This window comes from Thunnus maccoyii, chromosome 2 (assembly GCF_910596095.1).
Source record: "Thunnus maccoyii chromosome 2, fThuMac1.1, whole genome shotgun sequence".
NCBI lineage: Eukaryota > Metazoa > Chordata > Actinopteri > Scombriformes > Scombridae > Thunnus > Thunnus maccoyii.
In genome coordinates, this window is record NC_056534.1 from 38,192,533 (window position 1) to 38,209,010 (window position 16,478).

The following is a 16,478-nucleotide window of genomic DNA, read 5'->3' on the forward strand; positions in this document are numbered from 1 at the left end:
TGTCCAAATTGTCAAGGTCGTTTTTATTTCATCAGGGACAAATTCAAACAACTATAGCATCACTTTCAACTTAACAGCAGGGTTTTTTTTTATTCTATTTATTTTCATGGCTTCACAGAATCAGCTGTCTCACTCGTTCACCTTTCAACCAGGAGGGAGGACAGACGCCGCGGTGGCGTCCTCATCCTCTCTGAGCGAGAGCTGACCAGTTTGTGTTAGCCAAGGTTAAAAAACCTGGAGATATTTAATGAGTAGGCAAACCCACAACAGTAGTAAAAGTCCCCATTTGGGGCTATTATAGGTATACAGTGTCCACAAACCCAACACATTGGTTTATATAGCATTTATTATCTTTATCTTACTGTCCATTTAAATGAACCAAATAAAACTTGACACATTACAATAGCCTCGCCCTTCATCACTGTCAGAGGAAAGATCTGGAGCAAGTTGTTTTTGTTCTCTTCAAGCTTCAAGGTCAAGCTTCAAGGTCAAGCTTCGTCCGTCCGTCAGTCGGTCCGTCAGTCAGCTGGAGTGGAGCCCGCAGGTCACATGGATGAGTAAAGCCATGACGGAGAGATTTGTGAATAATGTGTAGAAGAGAAGCCAGCTGTATGAAAGGAGAGGGTGCTAATGGTTTGTATGTTTAGTTTAACTGATTATGAACTCAAAAGAAGTTGATGCTCTATTTTGTTGTGTTTGTAACTGCGTGTGTGTGTGTGTGTGTGTGTGTGTGCGGCCGGCTGGCTCGGGGGGGTGGGGGGGGGGGGCTGTGCTCAGGGTTGGCTCTGGATGTGTCTGCGCAGCTCCTGGGCTTTATCCCTCAGGTCAGGTCTGCTGTCTGACTGCAGCGTTGACAGAGAGCGCTGCAGCTGCTCCCGGCTCTTCACAGACACACAGTCCCACTGTTCACTCTCTGTTAACGTCACACACACAGACACGCACGCACACACGCACACACGCGCACACACGCGCACACACACGCACACACACACACACACACACACACACACACACACACACACACACACACACACACACACACACACACACACACACACGACCATTTCATCAGTGACACCAATATCTGTCATTAAAAACACGACTTACACGTCCTCCAGCTGTCTGTGACTACAGTGAAGAGTTCATATGAACACAAGACAAAACATTGCATTAAACTTTATTATAAAATTATCTGTTAGATTTCAAACATGCTAAAAGAAGACGTGTTTACATTATACTGAATAACCAGAATAGAAAACCTGAACTCTATTAAACCTGAAGACTAAATACAACAACAAAACCCAAACTTACCTCCAGTCTTCTTCACGATGAGGTCCACCACTGACAAGGCCTCCGTCCTCACAGACGAGTAACTTTTGTTTTCTGGATGGAAAAATAACACAAAGGTGGAGATGAAATTGATGCTCCTGAGAGTGAAATGAAAGTGAAAGTTTGAGGTCTTTACTTACCTAAAGGATGTGTGAGAGCAGCGCAGGTCTCTGTGAGGATCTGAGAGAGAGCGTCCAAGTCTTCAGAGCCTTTCTCCAGCAGCAACAACCTGCAGACAGAACAACACACAGCAGGGTTTCTGCAGGCTTCTTTAACATCACATAGAATACATTTTATTAAATGTTATGTTAAGTATATGTCATTTATTATCATCATGTTTTCAGTACTTCCCAGCAGTATGTAACAAAAACTCTTAATGACAAAGTTTATTAAATCAACAACCTGAAGCAGAAGATGATCAACCAAAGAAAAATGATTCATTCAAGTTTATTTTAGTTTTTGCTAAAATTGACATTATAAGTGGACAAGCTTCCATTGATGTCTGATATTTAAGATGAAGATTTAATACTAAACACTTTTTGAGGAAAGAAAATTTAATACATTTCAAGACTTTTCAAGATATCCTGATAGACACATATTGATCAGCCAGAGAGCCTCGAGGATGAAAGAAAAGATTATTAGACAACAGTTCATCAGCTGTTTGTTTGTTTGGTCCTCACCCTTTGAAGTACGCCTTCATGGACTGGAGAACAGAAAGCTGCACCTTCCAGGTGCTTAGCTTGAGCTTCTCACACATTAGATGGCACACCTCCACCTGGAAACGAGCTGCAAACAGACACAAAGTTCAGGCTGCACGCTCAGCCTGGTTTATGGAGAATAATGTTGCTACTGAGCTTCAGCCTGAGGTCAAACAGCTCAGCGTTTAGAGTTTAGACTTCAGAGCCAGAAGTGAATGAAAGAACGTTGGTGTGATGATATGATGGAGCTTAAATTTACGGCTAAATCAGGCAACAACGTATCACATCCCAATCAACCTCAGTCCTATTTGATGAATAACAGATAAAGAAGTATAAAGACGACCATTAGTTGTTTGTGATGAACATCATGATGGAATATTCACTCAACTAAACACTGAACACAGTGATTTCTACTGGTGAAGAAAACTAAGCAAAGTCTAAAATCTATGTTTGAAAATGAAGAGTTTTTCTGATTTGATGCATGAAGCTCAGCTGTAACAGCATCAGACTGTCCAACACGTGTCCAGTCGTGTCTGTTCTCACTAGAACTCACCCTGAGTCTCTGAGTTCCTCGGCCAGGATTTTCCCAGAGTCTCAAAAGCACAGAGCAGAGCTTCAGTCTGCAGCTCTTTCTCCTTCACATCTCTATCATCATCATCATCATCCAGTGACCTCGGCGACGCGCCACCGCTCTCTGGGCAGCTCTGTTGGGAGATGATTGATAGACAGAACACCGTTAAAAGGCTCTTTAGAAGCATAATGATGACAAATATCAGATCAAACTCATCAATGTCAACTTACCTTCTTGATCAGAGGGAAAAGGATGTCGGCCATGTCGCTGAAACGGTCCTCCTGGATGCTGTGAAGCACTTCTCCGGCGCAGCGCAGAGCAGCCATTTTATACACGAGACTCTCCTTACGACACTCCTTCAACACAACCTCCAACACCTCAGAGATGGAGGGCTGGCCGGTGCAAGGCTTCTGGAGCTCCGCGCTGACAGCCGGAGGAAGAACGGAAGCAATAAAGTTAAAAAGACAGTAAATGAACGTTGTCCTTCAAATAAGCAGGTCAAACATCACTTTACCTGCATTTGGACACGACTGATCCGATGGCCTTCAACAGCTCCTCCTGCAGAGATTAAACAACACAAAACAACAATACATTCACATAAACATAACAGAAACACTTTCCAATAAACAAACAAATAAATAAAATAGTAGTAAAGAGTAAAGTGATGGAGATTAACAGGCATCTGTTGTGCTAGTGAGGAAGAGGATGTTTATGGTAAAAGATGGAGGAACATGTCATCCAGTGTGACTCTCATGTGTTTGAGCTCTGTGGCACACAGGAAGAAGTTTGATCAGGTTTCATTGTTGATCTTGAACAGATTCATCCTTTAAGGTAACTGTTGCATCAGCAGTTCTTACCTTGCCAGCCCATGTGCGTCCAGACAGTCCCTGCATTAAAGCTGTCAGCACCAAGCCAAGGTGTGGTGCCACCAATGAGCCTGTCTGTTCCTTGGCAACGGTTGCCATGGCAGCTGCACCCTGAGCCTTCATCTTCCAGGACTGGGACTGCAGCGCTTTCTGTGTGATCGCAATCAGCTCCGTCATGTAGAGTCTGATGCCTCCGAAGCTTCCTGGTACCAAACATAGATTTTATCTTCATATGTCACATGAATTTCCTTATTTCTGTGTATTTATCTGTTAATAATAAGGTCTGTTAGTAGGTGGTGTGTTTATACTCACCTGGGACGTTCTCCTGCCACACCTCAGCCCACAGTGTGGCGTCATGGCTCTCTCCTTTCTCCTCATCAGGACCCGGCGCCTGGTGCATCCCCAGGAAGGCCAGCGGCAGAGCCACCCCCGCGTGTCCCTTCAACACATCAGGACTGTAGTGGCTGATGGCATGCACGGTCAACGCACATGATGACTTATACACAGGCTCTGTGAGGAGAACAGAGAACAGAGTCAGTCGGAAATTCACTATCTGGCTTCATGCAACAACTTGTTAGATTTTGGAAAATCTCACCTTCTTTCTCCAAATACCAGGTGTTGAGCTTCAGTAGTAGTTTCTCAACACTGCTGTCTTTCGCTGTCTGATGGAGCCAACGAGTACAATCCATGATTACTGAGTCACTCACAACAGAACGTGGTGTGATTCATGTAAAGAGAAGTGGTTCTTACCCTGACTAGATGACCCAGAGCAAAAGCAAACGCTTTCTGGACCACAGTGCTTCTGTCATGGATACCGTTCAGCAGAGCGCTCATCAGTTTACCTGGTTACACCAAAAACATCACTGGCATCAGCTCACCTGCACCAAACACTAAACAGACTAAATGCTGGTGAATACGTGTGCTGTACCTGAGTAGGGGGTGAGGTCCTGGGGACACTGCACTGTGAGGGAGACTATAACACTCGCACAGCCGCCCTGTGCAGAGAGAGAAGAGACACACATGAGTCAGCTGACTGAGACAAGCAACCATTTACAGTCAATCTAGGAACTGGTGACTAGTGTGAACTTACCTTGGTGCCCAAGCCTACTCCACTCTTGAGCAGCTCACAGAGCCTGGGAACCAGTTCTCCCAGCACTGAGACATCCAGGTGCTGTAGACACTGAACACAGGGACAAACAAAACTTCACATTCCTTCCTGTGGCAACTAGAAACTGGCTCTAAAACCCCAAAAGTCATTAAAAGAAGTAATTATCTCTGTTTTTACCATATTAACAGTCTCCATCATTGGAGAGGACTTGGCAGCACTCAGCCTGGCAGCATCCATGGCACTCTGATGACATGATGAGAAGAAACACTCATGACAATCTGAAGTCTAACCTTTGATAAGACATACTGTATGTTTGGACTGTATGTATGTCAGACTACCTTCTCCTGCTCCGTGGCTCTGAGGCTGAGGTAGTTGAGGACCTGAGGTTCCAGGGTGCTGAGGGCCTCCAGCAGGGCCGGGATGAGTCGGGAAGCGTGAGGCTTTAGTCTGGCACCAGCTGTCTTACTGATCTTCACCAGAGTCTGGATACTGGTACAAGAAATAACACGGCACCAAATTACAGCCTCACTGGTTGAATGTAAACAAGAACCTATGATTCATTTTTATTAGAGACAAATTTCAGCTCCGAAACTGACAGAAACATTAAATCTAGTTTAACACGACGTTCATCATGGGTTGAGTTTTAAAACATTTTCCTTTAACACAGTTTCGTTCATACTGCTAAAAGTTGTCTGTGACTGACAGACAGGAACAAAAAACAAAAACAAGACAACATTTATGTTTGTGAAAGACACATCTGGACGGAGACGTTACCTGAGTGAGCGAACCTCTGACACGTTGCTCACAATTCCTTTTTCCAGCAGAGTCGGCAGCAGCGCCGCCACAGTTTTCTGGGCTGCAGAGCCTGAAGACTCACACATACGAGTGCACACCTACACAGAGAGAGAGAGAGAGAGAGAGTCAGGGGACGAGCACCTGCTCATTCATATACAGATACAAACATACAGCATACACACGGGGGGGGAGGGGGGGGGGCGGTGCTGAGATGAACAGCTTTACCTTACTGAGTGTTTTCAGTGTCAGGTCTGCAGCCTTCCTCACAGACTCCTGAAAGGCAGAAAATGACAATTAATGCTTGTAATGTTTTCTATTTATGTAATAAAGTGTGTCATGTTGTCTACCCTACATGTGATCCAACTATTCATATATAATAATTCACATCTTCTCGTGCCTGGTGAATCAAAGCATTGATTCCTATTGTTTTGTGCTCACTTTGATGTCATCCAGGACTCTGAACAACGTCCCCCACATTTCTGCCAGGTGATCAATGAGGTCATCAGCTTGGCGGCCGCGAATCAGGTCATTGAGGGCCAGACAGCTGGAAGGAAAATCCATCAGTACAGTCTAGTAGAGTAGTACAGACGTCTAGTACAGGCTTGTAGCTGGCATACTTACTAAAATAATACATCACCAGAGAAAAGGGAAATTCTTCAGTCACACTAAATAAACAGAGTGAATCTTCATTCTTTACCTGGACTCACGTACTCTCCAGGTGCTATTGGTCAAGTTGGAAATGACATCCTGTAGGATGTCTTTAAGGTATTTATCCACCTGAAACACACCAGATGTGAAGATGTTAGTCATTTACATGAATTTGTTTATACATGATGAGCATGTATTGATGAGCATGTTTAAGCTCCTACCAGGGTCTTATCAGTGACCAAAGCATCCCAGATGCTAGTCATGGCCTGACGGATGCTCAGGTTGGGGTCAAACTGGTAGCGGTACAGACGGGGCACTAGCTGGGGGAGGAATGGAGCCAGCTGCTCTCCGGCTTTGGCTGCGATCATGTGGAACCCAAAAGCTGCTCCCTGAGAGGAGTAGAGAGATCAGAGAGGTGAGGCGGGAATGAAGGTGAGACGAGGCCAGGAAGAAGGATGGAAACGAGGAGGCGCATGATACCTTGCGGGAGTTCCACATGGCGTGGTGATTGGCCAGGTTCATGAACTTGTAGACGAGATCTGGTTGGTTTAGGTCGCTGGCCAATGAGCAGAGCTCCTTGTATGTTGACAAGCTGTGGCTGCCGGGAACAATCAATGCAAAGAGGAGAAAACGGTCAAAACTCACACATACAGTATAAACTGATGCAATTTCAGCTCATTTGTAAGTTTTTTAATAATGTCTACTAGTGTCGATATATAACTTACCCATCAGGTGTTTTTCCCAAACCTTCTCCTTGGAAGACCTCTGTGTCTTCTGAAACAGCATGTCTCACTCTGTTTGGAAAGATTAATAAGCTTCTAACTTTAATCTTCATGCAGTCTGTGAACGTTCTGGTCTGATTTCTTCTCTCCTACTGACAGGAAACTAACTGTGATTCTCTCTATTCATTCACTCACCTTTTGCCAGTCATGAGTGTTTCCACCAGAGTGGACACCAGTTCCTGCTGGTCACCCTCTCCACCCATCTCATAGACCAGGCCCAGGCCTTTAGATGCCACATCCTGACTCAGCTCTAAACACAAGAAGAAGAGATAGATGAAGGTTTGGGAGGCACAGAGAGGAAACGGTGAGGCTCTTTGTGTTGTGATGTTGTGGTGAGTAATTAAGATCACACTGACTGAGCTCATATCTTACCATCAGGGTCTGAGAGGACAGAGATGAACGCCACCTGAATCTCCTTCAAATGGGACTGAAGGAGAAAAAGAAGAACACAGAGATTTCTACCAACTCAGACGTTTGTGTTTAGATTCTTTTTATAAAAATATGTTAAACGCAGAGATAAATGTGGTTAATGCTTTGTGAAAATGTGCATTATGAAACAAAAAGAGGCTCTGAAGCAGTGATGATTCTTTGACTCCTGAGGAAAAATGTGGTGGTGAGAAATTTCCCAAACACAGATTCAAAAAATCAAACTGTGATATAAAACCTACAGCTTAGAGACCTGACCTCTGTGGAGCCTTGTTGATTTATATGATGAGAAACAAAACACTGTTCTCAAACCATTTAATGACAGACAACAGTTCAGAACCTGACAGTCTCAAATGAGAATAGCATACTTAGAAAGGATATAACTCTTCTTTAATCCCAGAAGCACGAGGCTAATGCTTCCTGACAGTTACTGTGTTAGAGATCACTCTCTCTGTTAACAGAGTTCCTTCTCTGATCTGTGACACCAGTGTTTTTAGACAGCACCAGTCAACAGTTTGGACCCACTTTGACTGTAGATTCAGAGCTCCATCTAACTAGACTACATAAAAACACACCGTGATTTCCTTGTGTTGGCTGAGTTTCTTGACCAGAGAGAGCAGCCAGATGCAGGCTGCCTGCCGGACATGAGGGTTCTGGCTGGGTATGTACTTGGACAGGATGGAGTTCAGGACCCAAGGAACCACGTCATTGTTTTTCACATCTGAAAATGGAAACGTTGTTTAAGGAACTGAAATCATTTTATTGTCTGCATTTTGCATATTGAGTTTTGTTGACGAAGCGTTTGAAGCGTTTTAGATAACAAATGAACTATTGAATCTGTTCTCAGGTAAATGTTCTTCTATCTTTATCTGATTACTACCACGCAGAGCTGAAGCATTTCTTTAAGCTGAACGCATATCAATGTGACAACCTCCGTCATGATGCAAGCTATTATACTGGATCACTTAAACAACAACATATACATGAGAAACAAATCAGATTAGTCCATTGGTACTATTAAAACCTACTCCAGCTACAAGTCCTTACTGTATGGTGGGCTGTACTGTTCCTCAGTGCAGGTCCACGGGTCTCTAGCAGCTCCAGAGCTGGTTCCTATCGCAGCGCTGGTGATAGCTTCTCCAACTGTGAACTGCAGCTCCACCTGCTTGGCCTGAGAGAGACGAAGAAGAGAGAAAATGTAAACATATTATCATCATTAAGCAGCTTCACAGAGGGTCGATTTCACATGGATGCAGATGATACGATTTTATTTGTGGCTGCAAAAATATCCACTTTAGCTACAACTTAACGTATTTATACGTCAGCTTAAGACATCTCACCTACGTTTCATGTTAAAAAGACGACATTCATATGTTTATCAATCAGAAAATATTTCAAAGTTGAACTACGACAAGTCATAGCCTATTCATTTGGTTTTTGTTGCTGTGTGACTTCTATTGTCAGTGCTACAGTCAGTCAGTATGTTTCACACCTCTACAGAGTCCATGAGTCCCTGCAGCAGCTTCTTCTGATGAGGGAAGTCTCCATCTCCTACTGGTATGTAGCCCAAAGTCTGGATTGATCGCTCCTTCATCTGGACCACATACATGAAAAACACACACATGCGACATGACAATACCAGATGTACCATTATTACATATAATATAATATAAAATAATATGGTACAGTGTCTCCCAGCAGCCACTTCCTTCACTGGAGTCGCTGGTTACCTTGGTGCTCTCCTTGCCAGAGGGGATGCGAGCCAGAAGGTTGTCCACTGTGGACAGTTTGGTGAAGCCGTCGCCCTCCGCAGGAATCAGCAGGGTGCCGTTCCGCCCGATTTCTCCCAGCGCCGTACACGCTGCTACAGCCAGCAGAGCACTGCTGCTGTCCAGGAAGGAACCTGGATGGAAACACACAAGAACATGAGTAGATGATCCCATATAGACAGACATGGTTTGTTTTGCTGTAATTATTTTTCACACAAAAACTTTAACATCTGCAAAGAAAAAGAAAGATGTTTTGTTACAGCTAGGAGATGAAAACTACATCAAACAATAACACATCAGTAATTTACTGTACTCCAGGAGCTACCGGAGTCAATAAATTACACCTCAATTACAGGAAATGGTTGCAAAATTGTCTATGTACCAATTGTCTTGGTGGCCATGGCAACAAGCTCTTCGTCTTCTTGGGAGGTGATGCTCATTTGCTGCTCCATGTTGTGGCTGGTTTTACTAGAAGTGACAGCATTCTTCTTGCTCATGTATCTTCCCACCATGTAGCCAAGAGCCAAGATGGCGCCATGCTGGGTCTCAGGACTCTGAGGTTCAACAAAAATCAATAAATATTTATGCAACTTAACAATACAGTAAACAATGACGTGCTGAATAGAGAGAAGGTGACTTACGTGGTTGTCTTTGGTGATTTTGACCAGGTTGTGCACAGCCATCTGCAGCTCGTTGCCAGTCATTGTAGAAACCACCACAGCGTACAGCTGGGCTGCCAGTTCCCTCATGTCCTCCTTATTTGTGTTCATCAGACTCTGGAGAAGAAAACATCTGTTACTACAGCCGAATGCAACGACAGCTGTTTTTACAATATCACAGATCAGCTGAGTGTTTCATGTGCTGATATTTGTCTCACTAATGAATCAGTGCACAGTGAACATCAATGTGAAACTACTAAATAAAGAGAATATTCACCTTGATCCAGTCAATTTTATCAACAAACTTGGGAGCCAGTTTCTCTGGGCAGACAGACACCACCTCCAGTAGACAGTACATCACTGGGATTCCTGTTGACACATTAAAGATGAAGTGTAATAACTATCAATGATCATAACAATAACATACAGATGAATACATCAACAATAACAGCTTCAATTAACTATAAAAGCTAGTCTTTTTTAGAAGTTTAAAACAACATAACATACAGTACGTGATGTACAAAAATCACCTGAGATGTTCTAAGAAGACTATAATAACCATGAGACCTGACGTCTTCCTGTAAACGGACGGTACTTGTATAAAGTCTTCTAACCACTCAAAGCACACATTCACACACATTCACACTCTGCAAGGTCCCAACCTGCCCATCAGAGGAAATCTAATCATTCTCACACTGATGGAACAGCCATCAGGAGCAATTAGAGGTTCAGTATCTTGATCAAGGACACACTGACATGCGGACTGGAGGAGCCGGGAATCGAACCGCCGATCTTCCGATTAGTGGACGACCCGCTCTACCTCCTGAGCCACAGCCGCCTCAGTATCATCGTCCTTAGTAAAAAAGCAGGTTAACTTCTCTCACCTCCTACAGCAGACAGCAGCTGCTGCAGCAGATCCATGTAGACATACACTGGATTTGCGTCGGAACCCTTTGACACTGAAGGCTGCGGCCCAGAGGACAGCAGCGTGTGGACGTAGCGGCCGATGGCGGGCGCATCATCCTGCATGTCTGCCAGGCGTGTGGAGAGGGGCGTGGCCCCTGCACTGTAGGCCATGCACATCCTCAGGTACAGCACAATCTGGAAAAAAAAGACAAGGAAATGAAGTGAAGCCACATGTCTGCAGCAGGAGTCCATATCAAGATCAATGGATGCAACAGGCTGATCACCCATTAATATTTACCTCTGCAAATGCAGATGGGTTGAAAGGAATGGTGGAAGTTCCAACAATGTATTTAGCTGGAGTCTTGATCCTCTGTGATGCCTGACGACGATGATGAGGACAACATAAAAAAAGACATGAGATCCATTAGATCTTATAGAAATAAACAAACAGAAAAAGGATAACAACTGGTATCAAAAGCCTGAAAAGCAGGCAGAGTGAGAGAGAAATGATGTGCTTTGGGGTTTAGGTTGTAACTGGATGCACTGTTTGAAAAGCCCCAGAGAGAATGACAAATATGCAGCCTCACCTTCTCCTGGACATAGGCCACCATATCAGGAAAGGAGGGCATTGGCTTTGGTCCCTCTTTCTCTGAGCTCTTGGTAGGAAAGGCCCTCAGCACCCTCTGAGCCTCCCCGCACACCTCATCCCTCCTAAAACACACAGCACCAGCACATTTTATCTTCTGCACCATTCAGGAAAGTGAACCACTGGCACACAATCTTTAGTTTGAACCACATTTAATCTTATGTAAGAAAATGTATGAAGTGTGTGTTTTTAGGACTTACGGGTCTCCAGCAGCCAACAGCAGCAGGTATCTTGATGGCACATGATCAGGTGCAAAGACTGTGCTGGCAAACTTCATGGCCACCTGGCGAACCTGCACCTCCGGCTGCTCAGAGAAAGAATCATCAGAAACACAGATACTATTACTGTTTGTGAGGAGTAACTTGGCTTCTATGCTTTGTTACTTCTAAACTTGTCATAAATGATGCTGCCTGCGTACACTCACCTTTACAATATACGCAGCCACCAGGGCCTCCATCAGGTTCAGCAGCGCCCCCTGCAGGTTGGCATAAGCTCCAACCATCATGGACAAAGCCTCCTGAATAGCAAGACGAACATCTGGCTCCTCCTGATGATAAAGCAGGATTTTGAAAACATCAGTAATAAATACACCACTGTGCTCTCCTTTAAATGAAGGAGGATTTAATATCACCTACCTTACACATGGACTCAAAAAACTGCTGGACAAGAGCGATATCCTTTGTGAACAGCTGTGGCATGCGGCTAAAAAAACAGAATATATTTCATTGTTAAATTTGAAACTAAGCTGGTTGTGTGTAAAGGAAACATTGAGAATTAGTATTTTATAAATACCTCGAGAGCTTCCCAACAGCAGAGTATGCAACACAGAGTAACTTCGGATCCTGCAGGGACACATGTTGTTTAGTAGGTATTTAAAAAAAAACTTAATTGCATGAAAATACAGATGAAATGTTGCTGTTTGAAGTTTTACCTCCTTGTATTCATTAATGAGCTTGGTAAGACCGTTTAGGAGCATCAGTCCCAAAGGCTTATTAGTGTCAGGGCACCTAAAAAACAGAGGAAAGAAACATCTTCAAAATACAAACAAACTTTTCATGGACAGATTTCTATCCTGGATATATCTAGACAAAAAAAGCACTTTTCTTACACCATGCAGATGTGATGGACAAACTGTAAGGTCAGAGACAGCAGTTTGTTGTTGGTGTTGGCTCCAAACAGACCGTCATACACAACCTATGGAGGAAAGGAAACCAGTGAGAATGGTTGTGCACTATACTGGAGAGGTGTTATATGGCAGCCTCACAAAAATAAATGCAGCTTGCTTGAACAACAAGCCTACCTGAATATTAGCAGGAAAGCACTCTGCAGCAAGGCGTGAGCGCAGCAGATGTGGCAGGATCTTCAGTTTGACTCTAGTGCTCACTGGCTCGTGTTTCAGCTCTTGCTTCACTGTTCCCCCCTAGTGCACATAAATAAGAGTGTTAAACACAAAACATTTAGAATATCACCGTGACGTTTTAAAGTTAAAACACTGAGCTTACAAACCTTTGTTTTAAGGGGAACATCCCCCAGATACACCTTGAACATCTTGTTGATGATTAGAGGATTGTTCCAATCGATGATGCTGGAAGATAACAAAACAAGTACATAACCAATGACGTCAATAAAGTTCTGTGTGAAAAAAGAATGAAACATTGATATAATGATGATTATTATTTGTTGTATAAAGGTCTAGTGGGTGACTTGACATCTCCTTCATCTACCTCTGTTTGCTCTTCAGCTCCAGATCAGCTGCAGTAGCCACGCTGTGTCGGGTGTCGCTGGACGCCACCACCAGATGCACCACTGTCTCCACTTCTGGGACTTGCTTTGCCTCTATGAACTTCACTATGCCCAGCTTACACTGTTGAGACCAAATACAGAATGAGGGAGTCATTAGCCGATGATGAAGACAAACACATTGTCCAGCGAGCACATGCAAACACATAACTCGTACAAACTGACAAAAACAGAGTCACCGCTGTCGGTTATCGTACCTGCTCCAGCTGCTCGGCGCTCCACTGGGCCTCTCCAATAACCCTCTTGGCAGCGTAGACGCTCATCCCAGGTGGAGGCTGAGGAAGACCCTGGCCGGACGCAGCCACCGAACCATCCGCAGAAGAGGAGGGGGCGGGGCGCGTTGGGGATTCATTCAGCACAAACCTAAAAGACAAAACAAGTCAATTACTAAAACTTGTAGTTTCAGTGAAAAACTAATAGACTCATTTCAGTTAAATGTCCGAGACCCTGAGTCACACGGCAGGAACTCACCCATAGGGCATCAGTAAAACATCTAACATGAACTCCAGCAGCAGCTGCACCGTCTTTGGGCGCTCAGTTAAGTTGAATGGAAAAGCATTCTTGGAGGCGTCTGTAGGATATTTCATGTGGTAAAGAGTCGGGATCAGCAGGTGCATCAGGCTAAGAGAGAGAGGATGGAGAGGAAATGGAAAATTAGAATTGAGTCAAGAAAGAAGAAGTCTTGAGGTAAAATCTGTCTATAATAATGTTTGTGTCAATCTAACAAAAACTCAAGTGTGTCTGAAAAACACTTCTTCTAATGCGGTAATAATAGTAAATATCCTCGTGTGAGTGTATGTGTCCTCTCACCTGTCCTGTTGTGGTTGTGGTTTGCCTTCCATGGCAGTAAGTAAGGTGGGGGCCAACTCACACTGTTTTCCCACCTCCAGACGGGGGTAGCCCATTTTGATGTAGATGATGGTGAAATTCTGCAAAAAGCATTAATGAGACAATCACTACTACAGTCTTCAGTTACTGACTGCTACTTCATCAACCCAGAGTTACATTCAAACATTCAGCACATATAAGCACTGCTGTACAATCAATCTACTATCTTTATTATAAACACCAATCTAATCAAGCTGGTTCAGTAATATGTTAACTTGCTTACACAGGACGCCTTTTCCTGTGTTGCACTTAATCTTAAAATCTCTACAAATTTTGAAATTGCACTGTTTTGTTTTGATATTTAGCACAGCGAGTACAGGAAATGGTTAGATGCATAATCAATGTATGATACACACCCAGCTCCGTGAGCCCGACATTATAAAATGAGACTCTCTTACTGTAACGAAGGAGGCTGCTGCAGGGTCTTGGTACTGCACCAGTAAAGTTTCTACTGGGAGCTGAATCTTAGGTCGGCTTTTTATCCTCTTGTTCAGGTGGACCAGCAACTCCATTACCTAGAAGAGGAGGAGGCACATTAAATACGTTAGCAGTGTAGTTACATGAAGATGTATAGCAAGAGAGAAAAGTCCAAGTTCCTTACAGGAATATGTGTGCATCAGGAGGAGGTTCTGTTAAATCTGTATCAACATGTAACTTGGAAAAGGAAGCTTTATACTTTTATCAGAAAAAAGGAAGAGATAATATTTGAAGGGAAGGTTCTGATGGCATGAAACTGCAATTTATTCACTCGATTTGTATGATGTGCAGCCAAAGAGCACAAACTCAAGAGTCATTGTAATCTCTTTAGGCACAGAAAAAGGCAACACCCTTCTTACTTTCTTCCGCACACCCTCTTGAACGCTGGAGAGTTTGAGGAGCACAGGGGGTAGGAACTTGGAGATAATGTCCTGTAGCTGTTCATCTGTTTCTGCATGGCCCAGACGAAGGAACACACGCTCCAGTTGATCTGTCAAAGAAAGAGAGAAACAAACAAATAAACAAACAGAAAAAAAACACACACGTCACACCTTGATTAACATGTATGCATCATTTTCTAGATGGTATTTGTCATGCCCCACCTATAAAAAAAAAACAATAAACACTAAACACAGGACCAGTTTAAAACAATAGCTCTGCCATATTTAATGTGACAATAACTTTCCATTCAAATATGGAAGTAACGTTACAACCCACTGGGTGTTTGCAACCACATGCAAAAAAAAAAGGGTCTGTGCGACCTTCAGCTTCACCCAGAGGGAATAAAACACCACAAAAACTTAAAACAGTCAACTAAAAACAGTCCCTGAAGCATTTGGCTCCGGTTAGTGTGATAAACTCGTACTGTCAGCTGTTATATTGCTGCAAACCATCACCCAGCCCTGCCTTCTTTCTCTTGGCATGGCTCACCAGCCAGCTAGCTAAAACAACTGACAGTCTATCCACGCAGTTTCTCTTTTACACAATATGACTTTCACTTTCCATGACACCTTGCACAATTAAACCTAAAAGCCCTACATATCCAACTGTTAAACTCGCGTCATAAAAGTTTGCTTAAAGAAAATGTATTAATAGCCTGTGAGACAGTTTCATTTTGACCATGACTGGGCAAACGGCCTTCAGACGTTAGCATTGTAGCTAGCTTTCGTTCTTGCGCCAGTCTTTACCTGAAGCAAGCTTTAGCGTCATTTACAAAACATCCTCATTGTTACAGTAAAGCAGAGCTGCTCTCTAAGAGTTTTTGACAACCACAAACTCGACATTTAAAGAGATATTAATCGCCAATAACGCAGAGAGAAACTTACTGAGTTCATCCTGGGCAGCCATGTTTGCAGAAAGTCATTTAGCGACCCCCCCGGTTTACTGAGTGTTACTGCACCCACCAGTGCCACTCCTCATCATCATCATCATCCTCATCATCGTCAGCTGCTGCTGCCTCTTCTGAGGCATCAACCACACATCCATACAGACATATACTAGCATAGATCACATACATTTACACACATATATATATTACAGTTTGTGTGCACGACGTTGCCTGAGATCATTATAAATTGGCCTTTTAATAAGGAACTCTTTATTAGGGGTTAATAAGTTGTTCTTCTGACTTTATAAACGGTTAATAAAACATGCACTAAGAACAAGTTTTGGGCTGCCAGCTTGTGAAAAAGCTCTAGTATTATTCTCTTGGTATATCCTCCTCCAGCATGCAGTAGTGGAGAAGTACTCAGATCCTTTACTTCAGTAAAACTACCAATACAGCCATGTGAAAATACTCCATTACAAGTAACATAAGTATTATGAGCTTGATGTAGTTAAAGTATTGCAGTAAAAGTACATAAGTATTATGAGCTTGATGTAGTTAAAGTATTGCAGTAAAAGTACATAAGTATTATGAGCTTGATGTAGTTAAAGTATTGCAGTAAAAGTAGTGGTTTGGTCCCTCTGACTGATATATTATTATATATGACATCATTAGATTATTAATAGTGAAGCATCAGTGTTAGAGCAGCATGTTACTGTTGTAGCTGCTGGAGGTGGAGCTAGTTTACACTACTTTATATACAGTTAGCTAGTTTAGTCCAGTGGT

The 16,478-nt window shown here is 43.3% G+C and overlaps 1 protein-coding gene across 2 annotated transcripts; it reads right to left on the bottom strand.

Annotated features, from left to right (window-relative positions):
- Positions 1–4: 4 nt before the first annotated feature.
- Positions 5–15,792, bottom strand: ecpas (Ecm29 proteasome adaptor and scaffold). Of its 2 annotated transcripts, none has more exons than XM_042389535.1 (49): positions 15,694–15,792; positions 14,728–14,858; positions 14,290–14,406; positions 13,814–13,932; positions 13,475–13,624; positions 13,201–13,366; positions 12,928–13,067; positions 12,710–12,788; positions 12,504–12,623; positions 12,312–12,397; positions 12,135–12,210; positions 11,996–12,045; positions 11,839–11,905; positions 11,628–11,750; positions 11,404–11,507; positions 11,145–11,268; positions 10,856–10,936; positions 10,536–10,752; positions 9,929–10,020; positions 9,634–9,768; positions 9,375–9,546; positions 8,954–9,126; positions 8,716–8,817; positions 8,271–8,394; positions 7,799–7,944; positions 7,170–7,224; positions 6,933–7,047; positions 6,741–6,809; positions 6,496–6,613; positions 6,237–6,404; positions 6,065–6,144; positions 5,806–5,911; positions 5,593–5,640; positions 5,347–5,465; positions 4,911–5,061; positions 4,750–4,815; positions 4,555–4,644; positions 4,393–4,459; positions 4,215–4,306; positions 4,060–4,126; positions 3,777–3,974; positions 3,456–3,667; positions 3,113–3,156; positions 2,829–3,021; positions 2,581–2,731; positions 2,010–2,115; positions 1,470–1,558; positions 1,312–1,383; positions 5–913 (listed from the first exon to the last, which is right to left on the bottom strand). In XM_042389535.1, the coding sequence occupies exons 1-49, from the start codon at positions 15,713–15,715 to the stop codon at positions 774–776; spliced, it is 5,532 nt and encodes a 1,843-aa protein (XP_042245469.1). In that variant the 5' UTR covers positions 15,716–15,792; the 3' UTR covers positions 5–773. The 2 variants fall into 2 exon arrangements, with proteins under 2 accessions (XP_042245469.1, XP_042245475.1); XM_042389541.1 differs by lacking the exon at positions 15,694–15,792 and adding an exon at positions 15,556–15,592.
- Positions 15,793–16,478: the final 686 nt, after the last annotated feature.